Here is a 26363-nt window from a genome sequence, read left to right as displayed (position 1 = left end):
GGTTCAAAACTTAGTATAATGTTTGTGTTCTCCTCAGGCTCATTTACTTCGTATAAATTTAACATGTTTAATTTCAGAAAAACAACATTGCAATTAATTCATAAAATTATTTCAAAAAAAAATAAAGTTTAATAAAAATAATTAAAAAAGACCACTTGAAAATGAATGTATATTAAATTAAGAATTATTGATTAAAATTCAATAAATCATCTATTAAATTAATAATTAAGTCCGTATACGTATCGGTTCGCGTGCTGATAATCAACTATTTAACGACCTTACTTAATTTTTTATAAATATATGAGTCTCGTTTAAATAAATAAATAAAAATTAAATAATTTTTTGTTTGTTTAAATTAACAAAGAAGTTTAAACCGAACTCGTTTTGAGCTAAGTATCAAACCAATAATGTAAAATCCGCCCCATACTTGCCCAATTTTCCCATCTTTAATACGCACCGTTTGAAGCGGCTCCGCTCTCCTACAACTTTTATCTTCGAAGCTCTAACGCTGGGGAATAATGTTAATAAAATTTAATTTATCGTTTATTTGCAAAACTTCACTCCGATTTTGAAGCTGTTTATCGGTTTGAGATTTTGATTGGTTTCCAAGAAAACCTAACCGCCGAGGTAAATTTTCTATTCCGTTTGCTTTGTTTTGTAATTATGATTGATTGTTTAAGTTTTTTGTTGTGGTTTTTAATTTGTGAGAGCTGGATTTCAACTGATTAATTCTTCGTTCTCGTGAAATTCATGTTTTAATTATGTTAATTATTATTTTTAAGTTTATGGGTGTTTAATTGGATTTCAATTGATCGTTTTGGGTGTTAATTAAGAAAATTTGTTGCTGTTATCTGAATGTGAAGAAAAATTGACTTTGATCCCTATAATTTTTAGGAAGATGTATAGAGTCAAGTTAAGCTTGGTTATGTAGTTTAACTCTAGGTAGCACGGACACGGATACGGGGAAACTGGACATTTGGACACGGATACGAAAAACAATTTGATTTTAAGGTTTTCCTATGTAAAAAATGAAGTTTCGTGTCTGAAAAGTCAAGTTTCTTGACACGTTTCCGAAACGGGAAACATTGATTGAATGAAGTGTGAGTACTAACTAGGCTTTTGATGCTCAGTCGAGCTTTATGTTTTGGTTTGATTGTGTGCTTCTTCTTTTTTTCTTTTATTATCATCATGGGTGCTGTTGTTTATAGATATATTAAAATCCTGAAAATGGTAGTTGAATAAAATATGTTGATAACCGAATCACTTTATATTTTTGCTTAGAGGAGGATTATATAATTCACATAGGCTTATGGAACAAGAGAATAACAATAAAGAAGCTGATAATCCTGTTGAAAAGTTTGCTAATTCACTAGCGTTAGAAAAACGAAACGAGGAAACTGTGGAAGCAGCTGCAAAAGCGCAGTCATTTGAAATGAATAATGGGGGAGCTGGGCTTCTCGGGAAAGCACCTGCAAAGGCAGAATCGTCGAAAAAACGAACTCCTAAATCACTGAAGGCCAAATCTAAAATCAATAAGGGACCTCCAGATAGCATCACTTTGAAAGGTGAGAAAGCTAACGATAATCAGCAGTCTCGAGGGAGAAACAGGAGGAGGAGGAATAAGGGTTTATTGAAGAGGGAAAATAACAATAATGAGTTTGAGAAGAATACAAACCAGAATTTGAGGGAAGATAAATTGCCAAACAATAGTAAGGGCAAAGAGATTGAAAAGAACCAGGGAATGAGTGCTAGTTCAAGTAAAAGCCAGCGTAACCAAAAGACTGAAGATGCCCAGTTTAAAAATCCAGAAAATCAAAAGAACAAAGGAAAGCTTGATGCCAAGGATAAGAGCCAAGGAGATCAAAAAAAGGCAGAGAATCTCGGTGGTTTGATCTTTATGTGTAATGCAAAGACCAAAGCAGATTGTTTCCGATATCAAATCATGGGTGTGACATCTGGTAAAAAGGATCTTGTGCTAGGTGTGAAACCCGGACTTAAACTTTTCCTATTTGATTTTGATCTGAGACTTATGTATGGGATCTATAAAGCATCTTCTTCCGGTGGGATGAAACTGGAGCCAAAGGCTTTTGGTGGGTCCTTCCCAGTTCAGGTTATGTCTTATTATATGTAGTAATAACTTCTGTTGCTAACAATTCCAATTTCTTATTTCAAAAAAAAAAAAACAATTTCAATTTCTTTGCCAATTTTTTCAGATTCTCACACATTATTTTAAAGTTCAGGTACGGTTCAGTGTTCATAAGGACTGCGTTCCACTCCCTGAAAGTGTTTTCAAGAAGGCTATAAAGGACAATTATGTTGCAAAAAACAAGTTTGAGATTGAACTCACTGTTCGACAAGTGAGAATCACTGATTAAATATAATAGCATGGGTTGTTGTCTCTGAATGTTAGCAGTCATGAATTTATCATTTTCCGATACAGGTCAGGAAGCTCAGTGAACTTTTCCGACCAGTTGCATTCCAATCACTGAAGCCAGCTGCAATTCCTGTCTTTTCCGCACCAGTGGCAACTATTCGAGATAGAGAGGTATATGAGAAACTAAGAGACTCACGACCTCATTCAGACATGGAAGAAAGAGTCAGAGATGATGGTAGGAGTTATCCTGTGCTTTTCCGTGAAAGAGATCCGCGGGAGGTGGTATCAACACATAGAGAGGAAGCTCCCCGTGATTTATACATGAGCGAAAAGGAGTATCGAACTTATGGTCTTCAAAGAGAGAGAAGAAACCCGACTCCTCCACGTAGGGCTGTTTCCACTCTAGATCCCTATTCTAGGAATCCAGAAAGAGAGAGCCTTCTTCGACAGCCAGCCCCTATATACGGAGATACTGTCTCCGCGCATAGAGAATTAGTTCTCGCAGACCCTCTTTACTCGACTCCGAGAGAGTTTCACAAGTATGATATGGGTGGTAGAAGTGATATTTTCGCCGGAGCTCCTTCAGTTTCTGCAATGCCATCTGGTTCTACTGTGACAGCATTAGACCCTTATAGAAGGGATCCATATCAGTCTTATCAGTACGGTACATCTTCCGCGAGCGCGTATTTGCTCCCACCGAATAGGGAGGAAGCTCCTTCAAGTTCATATTATATTGATGGTAGAAGAGAGACCTACCTAAATGAGCCTGATCCTTTGCAGAGGAGAGAAGCTGATTCAGTGGATCAACTTTACTTGAAATACGGGGTTGAACCACTAGCACAATATAAACCGGTTTACCAAGAAGCCAAACCAGAAACAGTACGCCAATTGGTTTCATCTCGGTACTCATTTGCTGGTCCGTCCGTCTCTTATCGATAATTAAAATGTATGACTAACAGTTTATTTAGTTCCCGTTTAAGTGGATTATTAAAGTGCATGTGACAGAAATTTCAGTTATGAACAGTTGATTTCTGTTGTAATGCTAACAAGTATACGAGCATTAACTGTACTGTATTTGTGGTGTGTAATTTATTTTTCTGAGATCCAGACTTTCCAGCATTTCAGTTTTCTGGTTAGGGGTGCGCATTCTGTTATTGAGCTGAAATTTATTTTTCAAAACCGAGTCAATTATAACCGAGTTGACGGAAATTATAGGATGTACAAAATTGCAAACTGATTCAAACCAGCCGTTTTTGGTTCGGTTTGTATTAATACTCACTAAATTTTTGTTATGTGTAAGATCGTACCAAATCAAAGTGAATTTGAGAATTTGTTAGTTCAATATGATTTTTGCACGTCCCTATTTATGGATAATGCAAATGAAAACAACTCTTTAATTTGATTTGGTTAAATTTCAAAGAAACTATACATTTATCGAAATGTTGCATTTAAATTTCGTGTTTAAATTTGAGAGTTTTGATGTTGAATTTGTTTTATTGTGTATATAAACTATAACTGAGTTGATGTAAATTATATGATGTACAAAATTGCAAACTGATTTGAACCGGTGGTTTTTGGTTTGGTTTGTATTAATACTTGCACTAAATTTTTGTTATGTGTAAGATTGTACCAAATCAAACTGAATTTGTTAGTTCGATATGATTTTTACATGCCCCTATTTATGGATAATGCAAATGAAAACAACATTTTAATTTGATTTGGTTAAATTTCAATGAAACTATAATTTGTCGAAATATTGCATTTAAATTTTATGTATAAATCTAAGAATTTTGATGTTAAATTTGTTTTATTGTATATCACATTAGGTACTTTTAAAGAGGAAGCCTCGAACTTGAGGTATGAAAACTTGTTAGAAGAATATTGAGGAAATTACGTCATGTACGCTTTTTAAAAATCAATTGTAAGAGTACGTGTTTTTTTGCTTTTCCTTTTTTAAATAGTTAGCTATTAATTTTTACAATCTACTAAAAATCTACTAATGATCTACCAATAATTTATCAAAAGTGTATTTTTATTAAAAAAGAGAGCATATTTTTACAAACAGTCAGCCGAAAATAGATATTTTTTTGTAAAAAGTTCAAGAACATTAGTCTCTTTGTTTTATAAATATAAAAAAATTACACATTTATAAAAAATTTAAAAATTAGTTAATTATAATTAATTTGTGATAACATATCTAAATTACTCTTTAATTTTGAGAATAAATCATTATAAATTAGTAATTTAGAAAATTAAAACCATTATATTAATAATTTATAAATATCAAAACCACTATACATATTGCTTAATAGAACAACTCAATGTCTTAAAAATTCTAGACTTTTGCTTTAAGGCTAGTAATAACCAAATTGTTTAAAATCACTTCACTTAATCCGTTTTGAAAGTTTGTGTCAATTATAACCAATTATAAAAATAATTAGATTTTTTGTCAAATTTGAGTCCTTTGTTGATAAAAATTTGATTACTTCTGATATTGGCAATAATTGACACACAGCCCTTCTTAACAAGCTAAATGAGGTATTTTGAAAAGTTTGGTCAGGACTAACTTCAAACATAAAAATTTTGTATTATTTAAGACATTAAACTTAATAGACTTCCATGTCATATATTAAAATAATAATTTAATTAATTGATGATTAAAAAGATTAAATATATTAAATGTTGATATGGCTATGCGTATTTTGATAATTTTGTACTAAATTAACATTTTTTTATTGTTTTAATAGAATAAAATAAATAGATAGTTTTCTATGGAGCATAATTTTCTTGCAGGAGAATGAATGAGTCTATTTTGAACCATATGTATTTGGAGAGGGAGACTTTGATCAAAAGACCAGAGAAGACTCTGCTACAACTTGCTTTCTGCTTTATTCATTAACATTTTAAATTTTGGCCAAAAAAAAAACATTTTAAATACAAATTTTCATGGAAATTTTAATTAATAACTACAAAGACATAAATAAACCTTTTCATTTATCAAAAAAAAAAAAACTACAAAGACATTGAGGCTTCAATGGAGAGATGGTGATTTATAAAATTTACAGATTTAAATAAAGAGAAAGACTTTACATAATCAATATGTATCGTGTTTTATTTAGTTAGGAAAAGTCATGGAGATAATAAGTTCACAAATTATTTAGAATAGTGAAAATTTATAATTTTTTTTAAATTACATTCTTTAAGATTTTACATTTTAGATGAAAAAGTTTAAATTTGATATTATTTTTATAAGTGATGGAGTATTTCTTTTAGCATCAAATTATGCTTATAAATTTGTAATTTTTAAATTAGATTTTAATGGTATTTTTTTTAATTCCATTAGTTTTACTATTCAAGAATTAAAAATATTAGATTTAGTAAAATCTAGAAATTTTTAAATTTTTAAATTTAAATAGTGACTAAAGTTGTAAGTGAATCAACTAACTCGTAAGCTATTTGAGATTGATTCAAAATTATCTCAATATTAATTGAGTTCAATATTAATTGAGTTCAAGCTCTGAAATTATAATTTATTCCATAGGCTCACATGTCTTATCAAGCTTGTCTAATTTTACATTTCTACTCTTGGACATAAGACAATTTTACCGAGCTGAATTCGATTAGTTAGAACCTACTGAATTACAACTAGGGGCTGATAATTCGTGTCATCGCGTTATAAACGTGTTGTACATTTATTTAAAAATAGACATATTTTCTAAACTAAATACGACCCCTTTAATTAATAGTGTCAAATTGTCAAATCCGAACACGATCGTTTATTAAACGGGTTAATACGTGTCAGACTGTTTAACCCATTTATTAAAACAAGGCATAACAGATCAAATGTGTTAAACTGTTTAACAGGTTTATTACTAACTTTTTTTTTTGGTAGAAACAACCAAAAAGCTCTATTGATGAAAATCAAGCGAGAATACACCAAGGCTACCCTGTTACATCCAACCTCAGGCTAACCAGAAAGCAGCTTTGGAAGGGGGCCCTGTTACAAAAGCCTCAGGGCAACCCAGCCAAGCAAACCCACGAAACAACTAGCTAGAGCAGACAAGAGCTAACAAATTAAACAAAGAAAAAAACCAAATCACAGGTTGACCTGTTACAAAAGCCTCAGGCCAACCTGCAACAGCAAACTAGTAGCAATCAGAATAGAAAATTGCAAGCAAGCCTGTTACAAAAGCCTCAGGCCCTCTTACAACAAACACCAACTGCAAAGGGAAGAAATTAAATTGTTTGTAATTCCCTTATTACTAACTTGTTTAACTTATTTGACATATTTTTTAATTAAATAAGTATAAGTAAACAACAAACCTCCAATCGTGTTAACGGTTTGTATAGGAAATTGTCAGCCCTAATTACACTCCTATTCCAACAAAAAAAGAAATTACACTCCGAAGTGTGACGAAGATTTTTAAGACTTGTGCTTGTGCATGTCTCCTCGTCCCTTTCTACTGAACTTTCAAATTCTAAAACCTGTTCTGACTTAACAAATTGAGCATTATCCATTACATTCTTTTTAATGATTTTGAGCTTCCATGGAGACATGGATGTACCTTTTTTTGTCTCTTATATTAAATAATAAAAAATTACCAATTTCCTTCCAATTTCTTTTATATTTTTTCTTTTGAGAAGCTCTTATAATATTTTATTCCTGATAGTTTCTTATTAGTTCAAAATATGACATTTTTCCATTGCTATTTTTTTAACAGATGTAGTATTGTGATTCTTAAAAATAAATATTACATTACGATGATGTCATATCAATTTTTATCCATATCCGAATTATGTGCATATACAACCGTGAAATTCTACATTTCGATGATAGAGCAACATAATTTGTATTAACAAAATTTTATTGAAAAGGAAAAAAAAATTACAAAATGAACAATTTTTTTAAAATATAAAAAGTAAATTATTATAAGACCTCCCATATATTATCATAATTCACACTTTAATCTCTCTTATTTGAAAATTAAACGATATGGTTTCTCACTTTTTTTTCTGTCAAGAATTTAGTCATTCCGTTCATTTTTAATGTTAGTAAACGAAATTATATGGTCTTTTATTTTTATTTCTCTCAACGATTTTGTTCTTTAGTACTTTTACTTTTACTTGTCAGCAGCTTCGTCATTTTTATTTCTCCCAATGATGTGATGCAAAAAAATCTGAGACGCGTTCATGCAAAAATTAATCATAGAAACATATAATAAAGGGCTAAACCTATTTTGAGGTCTCTAAATTATACATTTTTGGTTCATTAGATCCCTTAACTTCTATTTGACTTCTTCAGGTCCTTAAACTTTCATTTTTTGGTTCATTGGATTCTTAAATGGATCTTCGTTTAAGGACCTAATAAATTAAAAAAAAAAAGTTTAAAGACCTGAAAAAGTTAAATAGAAGTTGAGAGATATGGTAAATCAAAAAATGAAAATTTAAAAATTTGAGACAGCTAAATAAAAGTTGAAGGATTTGATTAACCAACAAATGAAAGTTTAATGAATTTAAAATGGAACCTATAATAAAGTGACTTGACTTTGAATGTTCGCATGTCCAATATATTATCATATGGTGAGGTATGTCGTCACCATAATTTCATCATATTTATACAATTTGGTATAGATTATTATAGTCAAAATTATATATGTTTCATGGAGAAATATTGTAGTACTATTTAATTTATGATTTGGTTGGTATGAAATGTAGAAGATTCTCACATTATCATCATTTTCTGATTATTTTCCTCATAATGGACTTCATCACCATCTTTCAAAATCTTAGCTATAAGCCTATACCACTTTGTTTATATTCTTATCCAAATCTTTAATTTTGCCTCATTAACCGTTTATAACTTCACCCGAAATTTCATTCAAAGTTTATATATATCATCTTTAAAATTAAGCCAAACCCATATAGAGGTCCCTGTACTTTACACTTTTTTTTCTGTAGGTCCTTATACTTCATTTTTGTATTATCTGGTCCCTCTATTTACCTATTTTTGATTTTCAGGTCCTTTGTGAGTTTTTTCCAGTCCCTCTACTTACAATTTTTGTTTCCTCCAGTCCCTCTACTTACAATTTTTGTTTCCTCCAGCCACATAAAAGGACCAGAAAAAACTCATAAAGGACTTGAAAATCAAAAATAGATAAATAGAGGGACCAAATAATACAAAAATGAAGTATAAGGACCTACGGAAAAAAAAAGTGTAAAGTACAGGGACCTCTATATGGGTTAAGCCTTAAAATTAAGATCTTGGATTGGTCTTCTTTATATATTATTTATAAAGAAGTGTATGATTGCGTGAGTTGATCCATTTCCCGATCATCACACTACTAATAAATTATAACATAATATTTAAATTAATTGATATGGGTTGACATGCATATATTAATTTTATATATACAAGTATATAATTGCGATTCGTCAAAAAAAGTATATAATTGCAGATACAATTGTCATTTTTTTTAATATAACATATAAATTTAATTAAAAGAGACATTATTTATATTTTTTTAGCACACCGGTGATTGAAAAACAATTAAAATACTTGTTTGATGTACATTTTTCAAGAAAAAAAACTAATACTAAAAAAAAAAATTCAAACACCAAACAGAATATTTGAAATAATTTATACACTGCTTGTGTGATTTTTACAGAGAAAAATAATATGAGAAAGAGGAAAACACAATTTGATTATTTATCACAAGCAAAACTTACAACATACGGCAGGAAAAGGGAAAAAACTAATAATGAAAGACTTTAACATCTCCACACTCCAACTCATGTCTTTCAGGATTGATCATAAAAAGGTTACATTGTTAGGAATAGGATCAAAGCATTTGCCTCATCTTTTATTTCATCAGAACTTCTGTCAAAAAAGGAACGAAAATACCGATCAAGCAAACTGACTGAGCTGCGAAAATCTGTTTTCAAATTTTCCACGAGCGTCGCGAAAATCTATTTTCACATTTTCCAGGACCTCGCTAAGAGTAGGAGACATCCAAATTCAGGTCAGAAATTCCGTATTACACATCTTCCACAAGTTGGCTTGTTTATTTTATTGAGAAATTTATTAAATGGTAGAAACATTGTGAATGTGAAAAATATTAATTTATTTTTTGAATTTTTTATAAAATTCTTTTTTTTTGATAGTTTATTTATTAGTGCATTATTGGAAACTCATCGGTAGATTAGAAGTAAAATGATAGTTTTCTAAAATTCCAAAAAATAAAATATAGAGAATATTTTTTTCAATAATTCTATAATTAAATAAAACGCGTTAAATTATAACACAGAATCTTGTTTAGTAGTACAAAAGAGAAAATAGAACCAATGGGAGTTGGTATAAGTGTTAAGCGGCTTGATATCGCTTAAGTAAGGTCTCGGATTCGAGTCCTTGTGAATGCAGAAAATTCCCACTGGAAGACTCACCCACCATGCCAGGTGCGCGACACGGGTCGAATCCGGATTAGTCAGGGCGAAGCCTTGGAAACCGGATGGGCTTACCAAAAAAAAAAAAAAAAGAGAAAATAGAAAAGTTTATATAGAAAAATAACGCGGCAAATAAATTCAGTTTTCCAAATTTGGGAACCTAAAGAAAATAACAAATGATCAGATGGCATATTTAAAATTTTAAATAATTTATTTTCTGGTGTGAAATTATCTGCACGCTTTCCTCTCATCTTCCTCCCTCACAACGTTCACGTGTACGTACACATATATAAATAGCCATGGCGCTTGCTGAACTAAACCTATTATTTTAGGGTTTTTGTTTTGGATTAGAGAGTCTGATTAAGTAGAATCAGTAGTAATATTTTAAAAAATTAGGGTTAATTTTTGATTTTTTTAACAGTGATAGATATGGGAGGCTGTGTATCAGGTGATTTAAAAGGTGGAAAACAAGCTATCGGTGGGACCCTACACAGGCCCATGGATCCGCCGCCTAACAATGGCGGCGGCGGCCACAATGACGCTGTTGATTTCTTCTTTCGTTCGCGTGGCCTCCACGCTCTCACTACTCAAATTGAGGTTTAATTAATATATTAACGATTTGTTTATTGTTGTTTGTAATTGTGTGTGCTTTATTATATTAAAACCCTAGAATTTGTGTTGCATAGTTCATGTGCTGTTTTTGTCTCCTTTTTTTATTGATTTATGTTTGTCTGCAAGTGAATATTTGTTACTGTTTGCTGCTGACTAAGTTTTTTATTTATTTATGTTGAAAATTGAAATGAAATAATATACATATGTACTTGTGGCTATGGTTAAAAGTATGCTTTAGTACTGATAATGAAAAAAATTGGATGGTGGAGATTCATTAATTTTGAAATTGTCATTATCAAGAGGAACTGGAATTGTTTCTAATAACTAATACATGCTGATACTACTTGTTTGGTGTTAATTTACGTAGTTTTTTTCCGATTAAATCGCATGAAATAAATTTTGTAACTTAATGAACTCATGTTTTCATGCAATAAAAACAATGTTCATTTCACTTTTATAGCCTGACTAGTTTGTACTTTAAATTTGTAGTGTATTAACTTCTAGTTTACCCCCTTGTTTGTTTAAAATTTATTAGAAAATTCTTACGTACTTTTTCGAACTTCGTCCAAGTGTAGTCAATTTTATAGAATTTGTAAAATTAATTTTTGACCATAAGTGAACATTATAAGTTTAGATTTGGAAATGTGTTTCATAAAATTTATTGAAATCCATTTATATCAAAACTTTTAGGGAGCAAATTAGAGGGTCCTCCTGTCTCCCCAAAAGATAGGGGGGAAGTAAATTTAAATATAACTTCAGATTAAACAATGCGTTTTTTTTTCCTGGAGATTTGCAGTACTGTCTTAAATTTATTCTAACAAGTGGATTATTAGGAGTGGAAATTTTTTTAAAACAGCAAAACATAAATAAACTTGCCACCACTTGTTTGAGGATTATTATTTTTTAACAAAGACAAAAAGGAATAATCAACATTGAATGCCTTTTTAGTTTTTACAACCTTCATGGAGGATTGCATTTTGAAAGAACAAATGCATTAACAAGGACTAGCAGAAAGTTAGCATTTTATCCCTGCAGAAAGTTAGCATTTTATCCCTTATGTAGAGTAATTTTATTTGAGATTCATTGAACAATATTTATAGAAGGAAAAATGCTTCATGTTTCATATTTGAAGAGCATTGAAATTTTTAATTCTTTTATATATATACTTTAGACATTGATAGAATAATTTCTTTTTGGTTTTATATTATGCACTTTGGATGTAAACATACTTTGTGAAAGTTCATCCAATGCAAGTGCATGAGTTTGTTAATTTTTATCGTTTAACATATGTGTTATAAGACTTCTGCATGTTTGGATAGTCAACTATTTTTTGCCATATTTTGTCTTATATGTTTTGCACTTTATACTTTCAATTGGAGGCTGTCCTTTAGGCAGCTCCCTCAGGTGGAACATTTTAGGATTTCTACTTTTTCATATGCTTCTAAAATTGATAGGAACAAGACGAACCATTGACTAGAATCGTATTTGTTGTCGGAAGGGAGATTAAATTCTCAAATTTTTATTTACCTGTTATCTCCCTTTTTTAGTTTTGGTGTGTGATGTTTATAAATGCATTTCTTTATTATTTTAGTCATGCAACGTACCTCCAGGTGCTTGATGTGGATTTTGTTACTATTGGGACATTCATATGATTATGAGTTGATGGACTTAATGGTGTATTTTAGCATCGCTGAATATGCTTTTCCTGTTACCTATGTTTTCCAACATAGATTTGTTTCTCTAATTGTGCATTTATGCCTTTAAAATGTGCATTGCAGCTTGCCCTATCAGCTTCAAAGTTACTCGACCGTGATGTCACATCAAAGGTATTTTATTTTGAACTTAAGCTTAAATATGCACTTTTATTTCTTTGCTTTGTTGGGGTTTAGTTTTATGTTCCCTGCTAAAACATCATTTTATTACTTTTTCAGTGTTGCACCCTTTTTAAATGTTCCTTTTAAATCACATTATATTCAATGTATAGTTTGCTTCGAGTTCATTTTGAACTTAAGCTTAAATATGCACTTTTATTTCTTTGCTTTGTTGGGGTTTAGTTTTATGTTCCCTGCTAAAACATCATTTTATTACTTTTTCAGTGTTGCACCCTTTTTAAATATTCCTTTTAAATCACATTATATTCAATGTATAGTTTGCTTCGAGTTTGTGATCTGCCATGTAACTTCTCTGCTCACTTTGGACTTGTAGTCTATATCACATATTATACTGATGTATCATGTCTCAACATTAAGCTATACGACATGCTATTTCTGAGCCTAATTGTTTGAATATATATTGAATACTAGTGTTATTCAAATTGGTATTTTAGTTACTCATAGGTTATTTCTACTTTGTTGTTGTTGTCATTACTTTATCCAATGGTTGCTACTGCCTACTGCCAAGTAATACATCTCTGAATGATAATATGCTATATTTTTAATTTTCCCAGTCCCTTTCCATGTGTATACAGATGAGGTATTTTAGTTTGCGGATATGATTGATTTATCTAACAAAAATTGAGATGGACCAAATGCCATATGCTGTTTATTTTAAGAAAAGAAAAGGCAGCCGGGTAGGAGTGAAAGTTATGCCATATGTGGTGTACTTTATTCTTAACCAAATTTTTGTTTTTATTTTCAGAGTGACCCAATGGCAGTTGTATATTTTAAGAAAACAAATGGGAGTTTAGAGGAAGTTGGCCGCACTGAGGTCATTTTGAACAGCTTAAATCCTTCTTGGATTCAAAAGATTACAGTTTCTTATCATTTTGAGATATTGCAGCCAATTCTGTGAGCTTCTCATTTTGCATTTTAAATACCATGTTCTAGATGTGTCTTTTAATATGCTTTATGATTTTTTAGGAAATTATATAACTTTTCCTTTCTTCCAGCTTTCAAATCTATGATGTGGATACCAAATATCATAATGTACCTGTCAAGGTAAGTTATAATTTCTGTTTCTTACATTTTCTATAATATGGAATTACTGATTAGATGGCAAAGGTCATATATCAATGCTGTCATTTCTGAAAATCATCAACTGCTTATGCTGCACCCTATGGCATAAAAGTCTATTTCATGCGCACTGTGAAGAGGAAAAGTATGAACATTGGCAACGCATATTTAGAAGGCGTTATGGCTTGGGGGGAATCTAAAAACTATATTAAGATGAAATGGAACCAAACATTATAGAGAAAATATCTTGATAAATGCACAATGTTAAGTGTTTATAGTCTCATGCATAACATTGCAACACATTTTGTTTAATGTGATGAAGTTCATATTTCAATCTATTTTTTGTATCACCTTGCAGTCACTAAAGTTGGAGGATCAGCAATTTTTGGGAGAAGCCAGCTGTTATCTTTCTGAGGTCAGTAATGTTTGGTGCCGTATGTAGTATTTAACAATTGCCCATTAAAAGTTCTTTAAAGAAACCAGATCGAGTCCCTGATTGTTATATATTGTGTAGAATGTTGCATTGAATTTTTGTTTGTGTTTCTTAAACATTCATTGGCGGGTATGAGGCAGAAGTAATACTTTATCACTGTTCCAATCATTTGCAAGAACTTTTAGAAATCTGCATCTATGAACCCTGATGCAGCTAGAGAGGATTGGAATATCCTTATGTTTAGAACTTTTGGGATCCTGTTGTCCATTACAAAAACTCGATCTCCTAGACTTGAATTGAAGCGTTTCTATATTTCCTCTATCTTTATGGCAGATAGTGACCAAAAGGAATCGAATGGTGACCCTGAATCTCCAAAACAGAAATGGGCATGGAAATTTGAGAAATTTAGGAACACTCACTATCCATACTGAAGAAACAGCTACTTCCAGGACTGCCATTGAGTTAGCATTCCGCTGCTCCAACTTGGACAACAAAGATCTGTTTTCTCTTAGTGTATGATTCTGAAGCCATCCATACTGTGAGCTTTATGTTATTAATCATGTCAATGATTTAAACTTTACTTTCTTTTTTTGCAGGATCCTTTTTTAAGAATATCTAGAATAGCTGAGAGTGGAGCTCCCATACCTATATGCAAGACTGAGGTGGTAAACAATAACTTGAGTCCAGTTTGGAAGCCTCTACATCTAAGCATGCAGCAATTTGGAAGCAAGGCAAGTTTGTTTAATTTCTCTCTTTTTTCTCACTGGTAGTGAACTAGCTTTTAACATTTATTGATGCTTGGTTAGAATGGTGGGTTAAGCACATAGGCTTTCTTTTAGCGTTGGTTAAGCAATGTGGAAATAAGTTATTATTTTCCCTCTGTTTCAGGACAGCCCACTTGTTATTGAGTGTTTTGATTTCAACAGCAGTGGCAATCATGTCCTTATTGGGTAATTATTTGCTTGTTCTTTTTGTTGTGCCTGTTTGCATATACCTTTTTCGTAGTTCACACAATCGCTGATGTTGGATCTTTGTATTTACATCTTCAGCAAGGTTCAGAAATCAGTGTCTGACCTGGAAAAGGTTCACATAGAAAGAAGTGGGGTTAATTTTATATCAGCATCCCATCGAGGTCGTGAGAAGGTATTGTTTCTTATTTGGTGCAACATTTGGTACGATAGTATTGTATTCCTGATCTCCTCTGAATTGACTTATAGGTTCTGAAGGGTCAGCTGTTTGTGGAGCGATTTTTGGAGAAGGAGCAGTACAGTTTTCTGGATTACATTTCTAGTGGCTTTGAGTTAAATTTTATGGTTGCTGTTGACTTCACTGGTAAGTAACCTTTAATTTGTCTTTTTATTAGTTTCTCATCTTCTTTTCATGTCACTTCTCTTTGCAATAGGCAAGTGAATCTTTATTTGCTATTTCATTTTTCAGCTTCAAATGGAAATCCTCGAAATCCAGATTCCTTGCACTATATTGATCCTTCAGGCCGGTTGAATTCTTATCAGCAGGTACATTAGCTGTGCTATTATGTACATTAGCTTTACTTTGAAAAGATCCTCGAAATTTATAGGCTTATCATTCTTGATGGTACTTTTGTATTCCAGAATTATTCTTCTGCTGAATCATTAATCTATTAATTCATGTTAATGCCATAGTTATAAGACAGTATGATGGTTCAAGCAGCCATATTGTTTCAGATTGATTCTTTTAGTGTGCGTAGACAGACATACTTTGTTCTTTTTCTTCCTCTTTCTTTACAATTGGACTGGCTGGCATTTACTTTCAGAGAAAACCATTTATAAATGAATGGGCTGGTAAGCTGATTGGCTGAATTGATTTTGCAGGCTATAATGGAAGTGGGAGAGGTCATACAGTTCTATGATTCTGATAGACGTTTTCCTGCGTGGGGTTTTGGGGGAAGGACGCCTGCTGGCACAATATCACATTGCTTCAACTTGAATGGAAATCCGAATGGCGTTGAGGTAAGACAAATAGGGCTTAAAAATCTTTTATCATGGTTTTAATATTAGTATTAAAAGGTATGAATTTATGCACATATGTTTGCTGACGCCTTCTGTACATCACAGAAAAGTTTGTGTTTCTAACTTTTCCCGATTAAATTGTTACGCCCTCTATTTTTTTTAGTTGTCCATTTAGCTAAAATTGTACATATTAAGAAAGTGGAGTTTTTGTCTTAAATTATGGGAGTAAATACTCATATAACCCTGTTATATAATAACTGCTTTTGTAAATTGATTCATAGAGTCTTTTATTAGGGGAGGGATAAATTTGGAAGATAATAGATAATGTTATCTTGAATTCTTAAAAAGACAACTATTGATAAAGTGACAACTAAAAAAAATGGAGGGAGTACTTAATTATGTTGCGAGTCCGGTGATCTTGTGAGCATTCACCTAATTCTTTTATATGATAATTCATCATCTCAGGGTCAATGAGGAAAATGTTACTCTTTCCATACACAGTTGATAGGCTTATTTAACTTGCACATATTAAGAAATTTAGTTTTTTTAGTTAAAATTATACTAACTACACCTATAGTACCCATAGTATACCCATAATTCATCATCTAAGGCGCTAGAATAGCGCATAGCGCAGGTGGTGCGCCTCAGAAACACCCGAGGCGACCACCTTCATCAAGGCACGCCTCAGGCGCGCTAAAGCGCTGAGGCGAGGCTCTGAGGCGCAAAGCGCAGCCTCTGTTACCCGGACTCGCTATTTTCACGATACAAGATCTGGGTCGGACATGGAGATGTGCAATCGGACTCTTCAAAATAAAAAAACCAGATGAAAGATCAGATGATGGAAGAAGAAGAAGAAGCAGTGAAACCAGTGACGGCGGCTCTGTCTAGGGTTAATAATGTTAGGGAAAAGACTAAAGGCTCTTAATATCTTAATGGGCCTCTTTTGACATCCCAAAACCAACAAAAAAAGTCATTTAAAGGCCTTATTCTTTAATAAATGACTTTTTATACTATTATAGATAGTTAACTTATAAAATGGCTGTTCACTTTAGTAAAAAGGGCAAATTTAGCTTTAAAACTATAAATTAAAAATATATTAAATCCTCTAAAATAAATAAGGCTTATCTAATCATCCATATATTTAATTTTGAGGACAATTATTGTGTGTGTCATAGGTATTTTAATGTTTTTACATATATGCGCCGAGCTTTACTCGGGCGTGCGCTTTTTTTGCGCCTTGCGCTTAAAGCGATATGGGACCCTTTGCGGTTCAAGTGCGCTTTGCGCTTTAACAACTATGATAATACCCTTAATAAATAATTAACTCATTCGCCATTCCAGTGCACTTTTAATAAATAGTGATTCAAAATGACTCATAAAATGCATAGAAGATTACTTTTAATATTGAATGATAACAAATCATTAATTATTGTTGTTATCAAAATTTTATTCAATTCAATTTAGTTGACGGGGTAGTTTATATGTTTATCTAGTTACCAACTTTTTAAAATAGAAATAAGCTTATAATTTGGGATATCTAAAATGGAATTCAACCTGTCTATCAATTGTGGTCGGATGGAGTATTACATTACAAGCTTCCCAATGCTGGTAACAGGACTGGTTTTTATACAGTTATGAGCTACTTATCTTGTAGAACAAGAGATTAAACCAATTTTAGAATAGGTTGTGGTTAGATCAGAAGTTCTTTGCTGTGTATCTTCGAGTAAAAGGATTTTGAGCTCATGCGATTATCTGACTTGAGCTATATACTATTATACTGCTTGATTAGATGTTATATTGCCATATTGTTGAAGACTTTACAATCTCTGCTTGCACATTTGCTGTATTTTTTAATTATTTTCTTTTACAAAATGTCTCCGCATTTCATGCCCATGCATGAACTCTTTGATTCATTTACTAGAAACTGTAGAATCTCTCTAATTCTTTTTGTGCTCTTAATATAAACAGGTGGAGGGTGTTGAAGGCATCATGTCTGCCTATGCCGCTGCTTTACACAATGTTGCTCTGGCAGGACCCACTTTGTTTGGCCAAGTGGTCAATACAGCGGCACAAATTGCTGGTCAGTCGCTTTCAGAGACTAACAAGTATTTTGTCTTGCTCATTATAACGGTAAAGGCACTATGAGCTATATCTACATTTTAAAGAACTTGTAAATTTTTGTTTTAAGTCATAGTAAATAAGATGCCACCATTTTCTAGGATGGAGTCCTGACAGATCTTCAAGAAACTAAAGATGCTTTGGTGATGGCTTCCGATCTTCCACTATCAATTCTTATAGTAGGAGTGGGAGGTGCTGACTTTAAACAAATGGAGGTGCTTTTTTATCTTTACACTTCTATATTTTTAATTTATATTCCTCGAAAACATAAGCACCAAAATGGAAGTGAAATGCTACATTTTGCAAGAATTAGTTATAAGTATAAAGTTTAAAAATTTAGGAAGCATTTCGAATTTCTTTTGTGCAATATAGCTTTTAAAGCTAAAGCTAGAGTGCAATTCTACCTTGTTGAAATTCTAAATTTCTGCTATGTTCTCAATCTCTTGCAGATCCTCGATGCTGACCAAGGATGTCGACTAGAGAGTTCGAGTGGCAGGGTGGCAACACGAGATATAGTACAATTTGTTCCAATGCGAGAAGTTCACAGTAAGTAGAAATAGTATTTCTTTGCTGTAATAAACAGTTTGCATTCTCACTCTTCTCCGCACATATGAAACAGCTACTGCGAGTTGATGGAATGTCAAACTGAAATCAAAAGTATAATTTTCTTTCATTTTCTCTTTTGCCTAAAAATTACCATGTTTGTGATCCGGACAGGTGGACAGCTTTCTGTGGTTCAAGCACTTTTAGAAGAGCTTCCTGGACAGTTTTTGTCATATGTTCGGTCTAGAGATATCAAACCATTCCCTCGTCATACAGCTTAAACTTGAGAGCGATGCAGCAATTTTTTTTCGGATTGATTGTCAAGTAAGTACCCGAAACTGAATTAGAATAGAACAATCTTAGTTTTAAATGTACATAGACGCAGGATTGTAAAGAAAAGGAAAGCCAGCTGGCCTGTCTGGTCATTTTAGGAAGTTTACATTTTTTAAGTGTCTATTATTATTTGATTCCTTTGTATATTAATTATCTATCTCTTCATGAAGAGAGAGGATTTATTTTTCACTTAACTATATATGCATTTCTTATTATCATAATAATGTAAATAAAAAATACAAATTAGTCTCAATTATTATATAAAAAAAAACTTGTATCAGAGTTGCTCTTCAAACTAAGTTGGACAACTTAATTGCTGACAAATATTCCCTTAAAAAAAGTAATAACAATTGCTAAAAATTATAATAGATAATAAAAGAGAACAAACATAAAGAGCATTGGGTACTTCTGCTTGAGCTGATCGATCACCATTCCTCCGCATTCTGCATATACAGGGGAACCAAGGTCTGAATGAGCAATGAATACTTCAAGTAGAACATTGATTGGAAAAAAAAAAGCTAGAATTTTAAAGCAAATGATTAGCTGTAAATGTGCTTAATCATTAAAATATTTTGCTTTTTTGACTAATTTGTTTCGGACATACGAAAATGTTCAGTCCCATATTAATTGAGAAGATTTTGTAACGCACATTGTTAAGATTGGGGCAGAGGGAGTACGTACCATTTCTGTATACAACTGTTGTATGGTGGAATTAAGATTTCCATTCCCCATCCTTTTCTTCTGTCCTCACGAGTTTCATCGGACTTTTAGCTGTTGAGGAAGTTATCAGATTTTTTAGTTCCCGACATTTTTATATTTCCTGAATTGTTAGATTATGACCTCACGAGTTTCACTGGACTTTTATCTGTTGAGGAAGTTATCAGATTTTTTAGTTCCCGACATTTTGATACTTCCGGAATTGTCAGATTTTGAGATGCACCAACAATCAATGGAACTAAAGTGGCCAACTCAATTTTTGGGTAGTTTACTGTAGTAATTTTCTCCAAGGAAGACAATTCAGAGAGCTTCAACTGTGGTAGCTCTCAGGATCCAACCTAGATAACACAAAATAAAGCAAAACTAAGTTAAAAATGCCAATGTATTGCCAAAAAATTAATAAGCAGTCAAAAAGAAATGCATACCATCCCTATAAACAACTTCTCTATGGTGGTGTTAAGATCGCCATTCCAACACGTTCTATCATTTTCTCGTCAGCATTATTCTCAGAAGCGTTGGGGTGCATCCCTATAAACAAATTATCTATGGTGGTGTTAAAATCGCCATTCAAACATGTTCTATCATTTTCTCTTGTCAGCATTACTCTCTGAAGCGTCGGGGTGCATCCCTATAAACAACTTCTCTATGTTCTATCCTTTTCTCTTGTCAGCATTACTGTCTGAAGCGTTGGGGTGCTTACTGATTCATTTGAAAAAACCTGCAATTTCGGGCATTGACTGGCAATTACTTCTGTCAAGGACGGGAATTTCAGATGCTGTTTCCCTGAGGAGAAGCTGGCAAGGCTCGGTAAACAGTGCATTTCCAAATTTTCTAATCAGATGAAGATAATTTCATCTTCCGTGCTATCTCCATCATTTGATACTATTTCCTTCATTTCATTACATTCGCTTATACTCAATTTCTTAAGTTGCGACATACTTTTTGCTGTCGAAGATGTCACTAAACTTATTAAACCTTTGCAACTCATTATTCCAAGAGTTGTAAGAAATCAGAGTCTACAAACTGATGCTTTCAATTTAAATACAATTTCAGCTTTTAATTTATTTATTTTTATTGTTTTTTTTTTTTTTGAGGAAATTCAGCGTTAAATTAAATTATAATGCTTGCAACGATATTAGCTGTTCTAGAAATCAATTATTGGAGCTTCAAGTAAAACAAAATAATGTCATAAATGACCTAATTCAGATATATAATCTATCCCTAACAATTCTAAAGATTTCAATTCAAAACAGAGATTAAATGACCACTAAATTTGTGCTAATTTCAGAGTATATAACACAAACACAAACCAGAAATCACAAGCAAACAGCAAAGCAATGTAATCAGCAGAATGTACTGTATTTCAGGTAGCTTTGGTTTCAGATTGATAATTTTGCGATGAAATTATGATAACGATGGCAATAGAGTGCACGAGAGTAGTAACTAAAGTGGCTTTAAGAAAGCCAAACAATATTCTTTAAAACAAAAAAAAACAGTAGTGAGGAAGAAGAGCCAATTGCATGATTCACGTGTTTGGATATACCTGACCATGCACGAACACCATAATTGTACTAATATACTACTCCATTCCATACTAAAATAATTGTCATACAACAGTTTAGTTAGTTTGGCGTTTTTCCGACTTAAGTAAGATTCCGGGTTCGAAATATACTCATATATACACCGGTTTAAAATTTGAAGTCTGGAGTTTTGAAATATTTTATTTAATAAAAATGGATTTTTAAGTATTCTATTTAATAATGTTTAGATTAAAATAGTGTAATAAATAAAGATAATGTAGGAATAAATAAATGAAAAGGTAAAATGGACTACTATTTTAAAACGGACAAAATAACACTATTTTAATCTGGGAGATCGAACCAAACCATTTTCACCGAAAAACCGAACCAAACAACAAACTCCAGCTTGATTCGGTTCAGCCCTAAATAGAAGAGACTATATCTTTAATTTTCTGGTTGTTACTATGTACTCCCTCTGTCTTATTTTAATTGAGAAAATTCTCATTGCATATTATTTAAGAAATTTTAGAAACTTTATTTTTATATCCTCATATTACATTAAATGCTTCACCACTTTTTAAAAAATGCTTTTAAAATGCATTAATTGATGAGGATAAAAAAAAATAGTATAAAAAATATTCTACAAATAGAAGTTTTCAAATAGAATGGGACACCTAAAATAGAAAATTTGGTCAATTAAAATGGGACGGAGGGAGTATCGTGAATTTTGAAAATCAAACTGAAATCATACGTGTGAATTTTTTTTTTGTATTTTTTTTATTATAAGGGAGGGGAGGGCTCATAGGAGTAGCCTTTTCTATTGTTATAACAATAATTAAGTGACTATGTTTTCTTTATTTTCGTTGAGGACAATTGCTGATTCTACTTAAAAAAAATGGAATCTTTATAAATTGATTGATATATCTGCTTTTTTCGAACATGTTAAATTATAAAAATTAATTTACATATTTTTCCTAAATGATAATTTGTTAATATCCAATTCTTTATTTAAAAAAAAAAAAAGTTTTCCCAACTACAACTTCAAACAGAACCTAAATATTTTCAAAGTGGCTCAAGTATTTATTTATTTTCTATTATATTCAAAAGGGGAATAAAATTATTATCTTAATATATACCCCATCCTTATTCCAAACTCCCTTACAATCTGGAAAGTAAAGAAAATCCATCAAAAACATTAAAAAAAGAAAAGAATAAAGCAATAACTATTTAAAAAGAAAGCTTAATAATAGAGACAAAGTTTCATTTATTCGTTACTTCATCCACTGAAAATGAACTTATCCTTTTGTCATTTTCCGTTAATTAACAATTAACTCTTTGCCTACAAAATTAGAACAGCAAATCTCAGAGATTTTTTATTTGGTATCCTGCCAAATAGATGAGCCATGACCAAACTAATCAAGAGTAATTTCTTCATTGTTCTATTGAAATTTTATACAATTTACATTTCATTTCCTTCAATTATAGGCTATGTTATGCACTATGATTCCCTAACACTATGAGCCTGAAAGAGGATGAAAGGAGATAGCCCAATCAAAACCCTGGCAGCGAGACGGAAATCTCTGTTGCCGACAATACAATGTTAAAAGAACTTAACTAAAGCTATCTCAGCCAGACTTTGATTTCTTTATCAAAAATGATGATCTTGATGAGAGTGGAAATATTATCTCACCAAGATTGTGAAAGATTCCCTTGTCATACATGTTTCTTTTGACAACCTCCTCCGAATCTTCAAGGGGAGATCTCCGAAAAATGTCTGTACATTTGCTCTCTGGACGCTTTGCTTTGCTGCTCAACCCACTGATACTTGCTTTAAGTGCTGCTGCACTAGTCTTTGCTTCAATTAGCTTCTTTTGCCAAATAATGTACTCTTGCCACTTGAATGTCTGCCATTCCACCGCCAAAAAAGAAAAAAAACATGTACTGATGTTATTTTCAATAATTAACAGTTTATAAAATATGTTTACAATCTTTTCAAAACCATATAATGTTTTTCATTTGATTCTAACGGTAATCAAGTAGTAAATAACAAGTCCATAATTGAGATTCCATTTCCGATCCATAAAAAATACATGAACACTCGGCGGTGTTTCCAAATGGCCTATTTCATTTATCATGCTTTATATGCCACGTTATTGGTTAATGATATCTATAGAACTATTTTAACAAATCATAGGCAAGTTGGGCAGACCTCATTTGTTGTGGTGTTTGTGAGACACAGTTTGGCATGGTATCCAAAAAATCCAGCCAACAAGAGAGAAACTACGGCAAGAAACACCATAAGAAGTATTTGAGTGTTATATGAGCCCAAGAGCCACTGTGAGCACCAAATAATTACAAATCAGAAAGGTAAATGGAAAGACACGATCCAAATGTCGGTATAAATGAAGGAATGATTGTTTAACACCTGTACAACATGTGGAGCTAAAGTACGAAAAGAATTTTCAATGCCATAGTAAACTGCAAAAAAAAATCCGCCATTACATTCATCAGGATTAAAGTATTAGCAAAGGAAGCTTAACTATAAGTTCATTTTACCTGTGAGGATGTATATAACCCTTAATTCTTTCAGTCGTCCTGCAAGAATCAAACCTAGAGCAATTGTTCCATATACACAAAGAAGGAAATGCCTGCAGAAAACACATCAAACATTTAAGATACATGCATAAACAATAGTGAAACAACAGATAAAACAAATTCACCCTAATTAAATTGTCCAAAATGGAATGAAAGTTGCAAAAGAAGAAGTTGAAAAAACATGAAAAGGTATGTAGCTCGGTACTGCTAAAAGAATATTAAAATTAAAGTCTTCACCATAAATAACAAAACTTTGCTCTTGATGTGTCCCTTATATATGAGCAATCAAATGGGCTTGACATTAATTACTAAAAATGACAAGGAAATCCAATCTGCCAAAATGACAACTACACTTCTTGGAGTCAAAATAGAACTTACCATAAAAGAAAAGCCATGAAGTAACGGGTATTTTTCTCCCCTATACAGTTATTCTGCAACATAGGAAACTCTCAATTAGAATTAGAAATGTTAAATACGTCTGAAACACAAAACTATCAAACTATTTAAACGAAAAAGAAAAACTTAGAAAGGAAAGTTTACCATCCACCCACAATGATGATCAAAGCGTGCAACACAACGATTGCATATACCACAATGCTTGGACCTAGCAGGTCTGAATCAGGGAGAATAATTCTCAATAATGCTAAAAATGTACAGTAAGTGATCAACTGCGAATTCCAACTTACTTTTGAAAATCACAAGTCGAACACTCTTTCTCTGTGAATATGATATTATCATATGGATAAGCAGCAAGATATGCTGAAACATTATTGGAATTAACAATGCCCGGATCAGAAAAGCTAGTCAGCAGGAAGAGTACAACACCAACAATGATGGCCAATATGCTTATGTACCTATAAGCACAAAGCATATTCAATCAAATAAAGGATGAACAAAAGATGGAGAAAAATGTTTCTTTTTGAGAACCATGACTTCATACTTACCGGTGAACTCCACTTATATAATACCCAGGAATATAGCTAAAGGATGATGTTGCAATGAAGTAATAGGTAAATCCAATTATTGCCACATATATGATCTGAAGTAAAAGTAAAATTATTTAGGATTCATTCTTTTTATGAAAGAAAGAGAATATATTCTACATGAATTGACAATTTGCAGAACATAGCTTAGTTATTCTCAAAAGCTTACAGACAAAAAGATGCACAACAATTTGACAACTATAACTAAGTGTAGAAGTAGAAGCCACAAAATTCAAATGCCTAAGAGTAACTTTACTTTTGGTAAAAAAACTGAGTCTCTACAGCTAGTTGAATTGGATATTTTTAATATAAGTTCATGAACTTCACTCCTCTTTTACAGAAAATAAAATAAAATTTTGGAAATATCAAGTCTTCCACTATGTACAATATAGTTCACATGTGGGATTATAACCTAGGTATCAGGGACCCGGGGAAACGGGACACTTGGACACGGAAACGGCAAAACAGTGTTATTTTAAGGTTTCCTAATGTAAAAAGTGAAGTTTCGTGTCTGAAACGTCAAGTGTCCGACACATTTCCGAAACTGGACGAAAAAATTGAATAAAGTGTCCATGCTACCCGGTTATAATACTAGAATAAATGATATTAAATTTCTGATTCCTGAAAATCATCATCAACTTCAACAAAATTGAATCCAAAAATCACACATTTAGCCCTAAAAATTCAAGAACCTGAAATGAAATCACCTGTAAAGTAGGGTTAGGGCGATCACAGCAATAATGCTCAATAGAGAGAACAGAATTCGTCCCTTTACTTCCACAAACCGCACCAACAAACCGACTAACCAGTCCAATCCAATCCCACAAAACAAAAACAAATTAGCATCAAATTCAAAATTAGAAAAATCTTAACAAAAATAAAAAATTGAAAGAAAAATTACAGGAAATAATCGTAGCCACCGAAGGTGAGGAAGTAATGGATGCGTTCGATAGGAGTGCCTTGAAAGATTGGCCATTGACCGAACAGAAATGAGATTACAATGAGGAGTGTCGTCAGTCCATGAAATACCAGAAGCCACTGTATTTCCATAATCAAATTTTGTTGATGAAGAAAAAATAGTGAAAGTTGAGGGAGTTTTGTGTTCGCTCTGAAAATTTGGGAGCTTAGAATTGGGGTTTGACTTTTGTTTTGATAGATAATTAACCTAATTTTAGGAACGTTTTAATCAATTTCAAAATTATTACTCCATACTATAAAAAAGAAAATTTACTATATCTATATGTCAAAATATCATACTAATTTTTCTTTGTAAAAATTAAATTGCAACATAAAAAAATTCTTGGATATACTATGTCTGCCACATCAATCATTTATAAAATCAATCGCATTGTAACACATTATATTTACTAAAACTTTTACATCTCTTGTAATGTGATTGTTTTTATTTACGGATTATCTGGTGGACATAACTTAAGAATTTTGCATTAATCTAGTAATATCTTACTATAATGCCAAATATGTGAATTTAACATATCGGATGTTTTTTTTTTTTAACTAAACCGAGTCTTTTATAAAGTTTATTTGAGTTTCATTATTCTAAACTTATTTAATTTAGCTATATAAACAAAATTATCATAAATCGAATCTAGATAATAATTATTTTTATAGTTATTACAAGATTGAAAGCAAAAGCATTTAATGGCATTTACACAAAGGTAAATGCAACTAAAATTTATATTTTGCTACTTTTTAATCAACACTTGAACTATGCACAATTCTCCTATTTTATTAGTTT

General features: G+C 32.0%; 3 protein-coding genes and 1 long non-coding RNA gene across 7 annotated transcripts; 2 read left to right on the top strand and 2 right to left on the bottom strand.

Moving 5' to 3' along the window:
- The first annotated feature begins 381 nt into the window (after positions 1–381).
- Positions 382–3493, top strand: LOC126673104 (uncharacterized). Of its 2 annotated transcripts, none has more exons than XM_050367089.2 (4): positions 382–627; positions 1306–2110; positions 2241–2357; positions 2441–3493. In XM_050367089.2, the coding sequence occupies exons 2-4, from the start codon at positions 1310–1312 to the stop codon at positions 3311–3313; spliced, it is 1791 nt and encodes a 596-aa protein (XP_050223046.1). In that variant the 5' UTR covers positions 382–627; positions 1306–1309; the 3' UTR covers positions 3314–3493. The 2 variants fall into 2 exon arrangements, with proteins under 2 accessions (XP_050223046.1, XP_050223045.1); XM_050367088.2 differs by having other exon boundaries at positions 1282–2110.
- A 6500-nt stretch (positions 3494–9993) lies between these two features.
- On the top strand, positions 9994–18963 carry LOC126673105 (protein BONZAI 3). 3 transcript variants are annotated; one of them, XM_050367091.2, is made up of 17 exons: positions 9994–10089; positions 10236–10411; positions 12205–12252; positions 13064–13212; positions 13314–13362; positions 13736–13792; positions 14144–14323; positions 14407–14541; positions 14699–14760; positions 14860–14953; positions 15028–15142; positions 15248–15324; positions 15661–15798; positions 17767–17928; positions 18018–18131; positions 18366–18462; positions 18634–18963. In XM_050367091.2, exons 2-17 carry the CDS (start codon positions 10244–10246, stop codon positions 18738–18740), a joined length of 1752 nt encoding a protein of 583 aa, XP_050223048.1. In that variant the 5' UTR covers positions 9994–10089; positions 10236–10243; the 3' UTR covers positions 18741–18963. The 3 variants fall into 3 exon arrangements, with proteins under 3 accessions (XP_050223048.1, XP_055960946.1, XP_050223047.1); XM_050367090.2 differs by lacking the exon at positions 9994–10089 and having other exon boundaries at positions 10106–10411; XM_056104971.1 differs by lacking the exons at positions 9994–10089; positions 18366–18462; positions 18634–18963 and having other exon boundaries at positions 10103–10411; positions 17767–17878; positions 18018–18130.
- A 93-nt stretch (positions 18964–19056) lies between these two features.
- On the bottom strand, positions 19057–20829 carry LOC126673106 (uncharacterized). Its single transcript, XR_007639264.2, has 3 exons — positions 19935–20829; positions 19474–19847; positions 19057–19235 (listed from the first exon to the last, which is right to left on the bottom strand). It is a non-coding gene; the product is annotated as an uncharacterized LOC126673106 (long non-coding RNA).
- A 1613-nt stretch (positions 20830–22442) lies between these two features.
- Positions 22443–25769, bottom strand: LOC126671028 (probable protein S-acyltransferase 17). Its single transcript, XM_050364717.2, has 10 exons — positions 25509–25769; positions 25315–25408; positions 24569–24663; positions 24311–24478; positions 24165–24237; positions 24003–24055; positions 23586–23677; positions 23455–23507; positions 23239–23364; positions 22443–22933 (listed from the first exon to the last, which is right to left on the bottom strand). The coding sequence occupies exons 1-10, from the start codon at positions 25655–25657 to the stop codon at positions 22655–22657; spliced, it is 1182 nt and encodes a 393-aa protein (XP_050220674.1). The 5' UTR covers positions 25658–25769; the 3' UTR covers positions 22443–22654.
- Positions 25770–26363: the final 594 nt, after the last annotated feature.

The sequence above is a fragment of the Mercurialis annua genome, linkage group LG3 (assembly GCF_937616625.2).
Source record: "Mercurialis annua linkage group LG3, ddMerAnnu1.2, whole genome shotgun sequence".
Lineage (NCBI taxonomy): Eukaryota > Viridiplantae > Streptophyta > Magnoliopsida > Malpighiales > Euphorbiaceae > Mercurialis > Mercurialis annua.
This window is presented reverse-complemented; position numbering and strand designations above follow the sequence as displayed.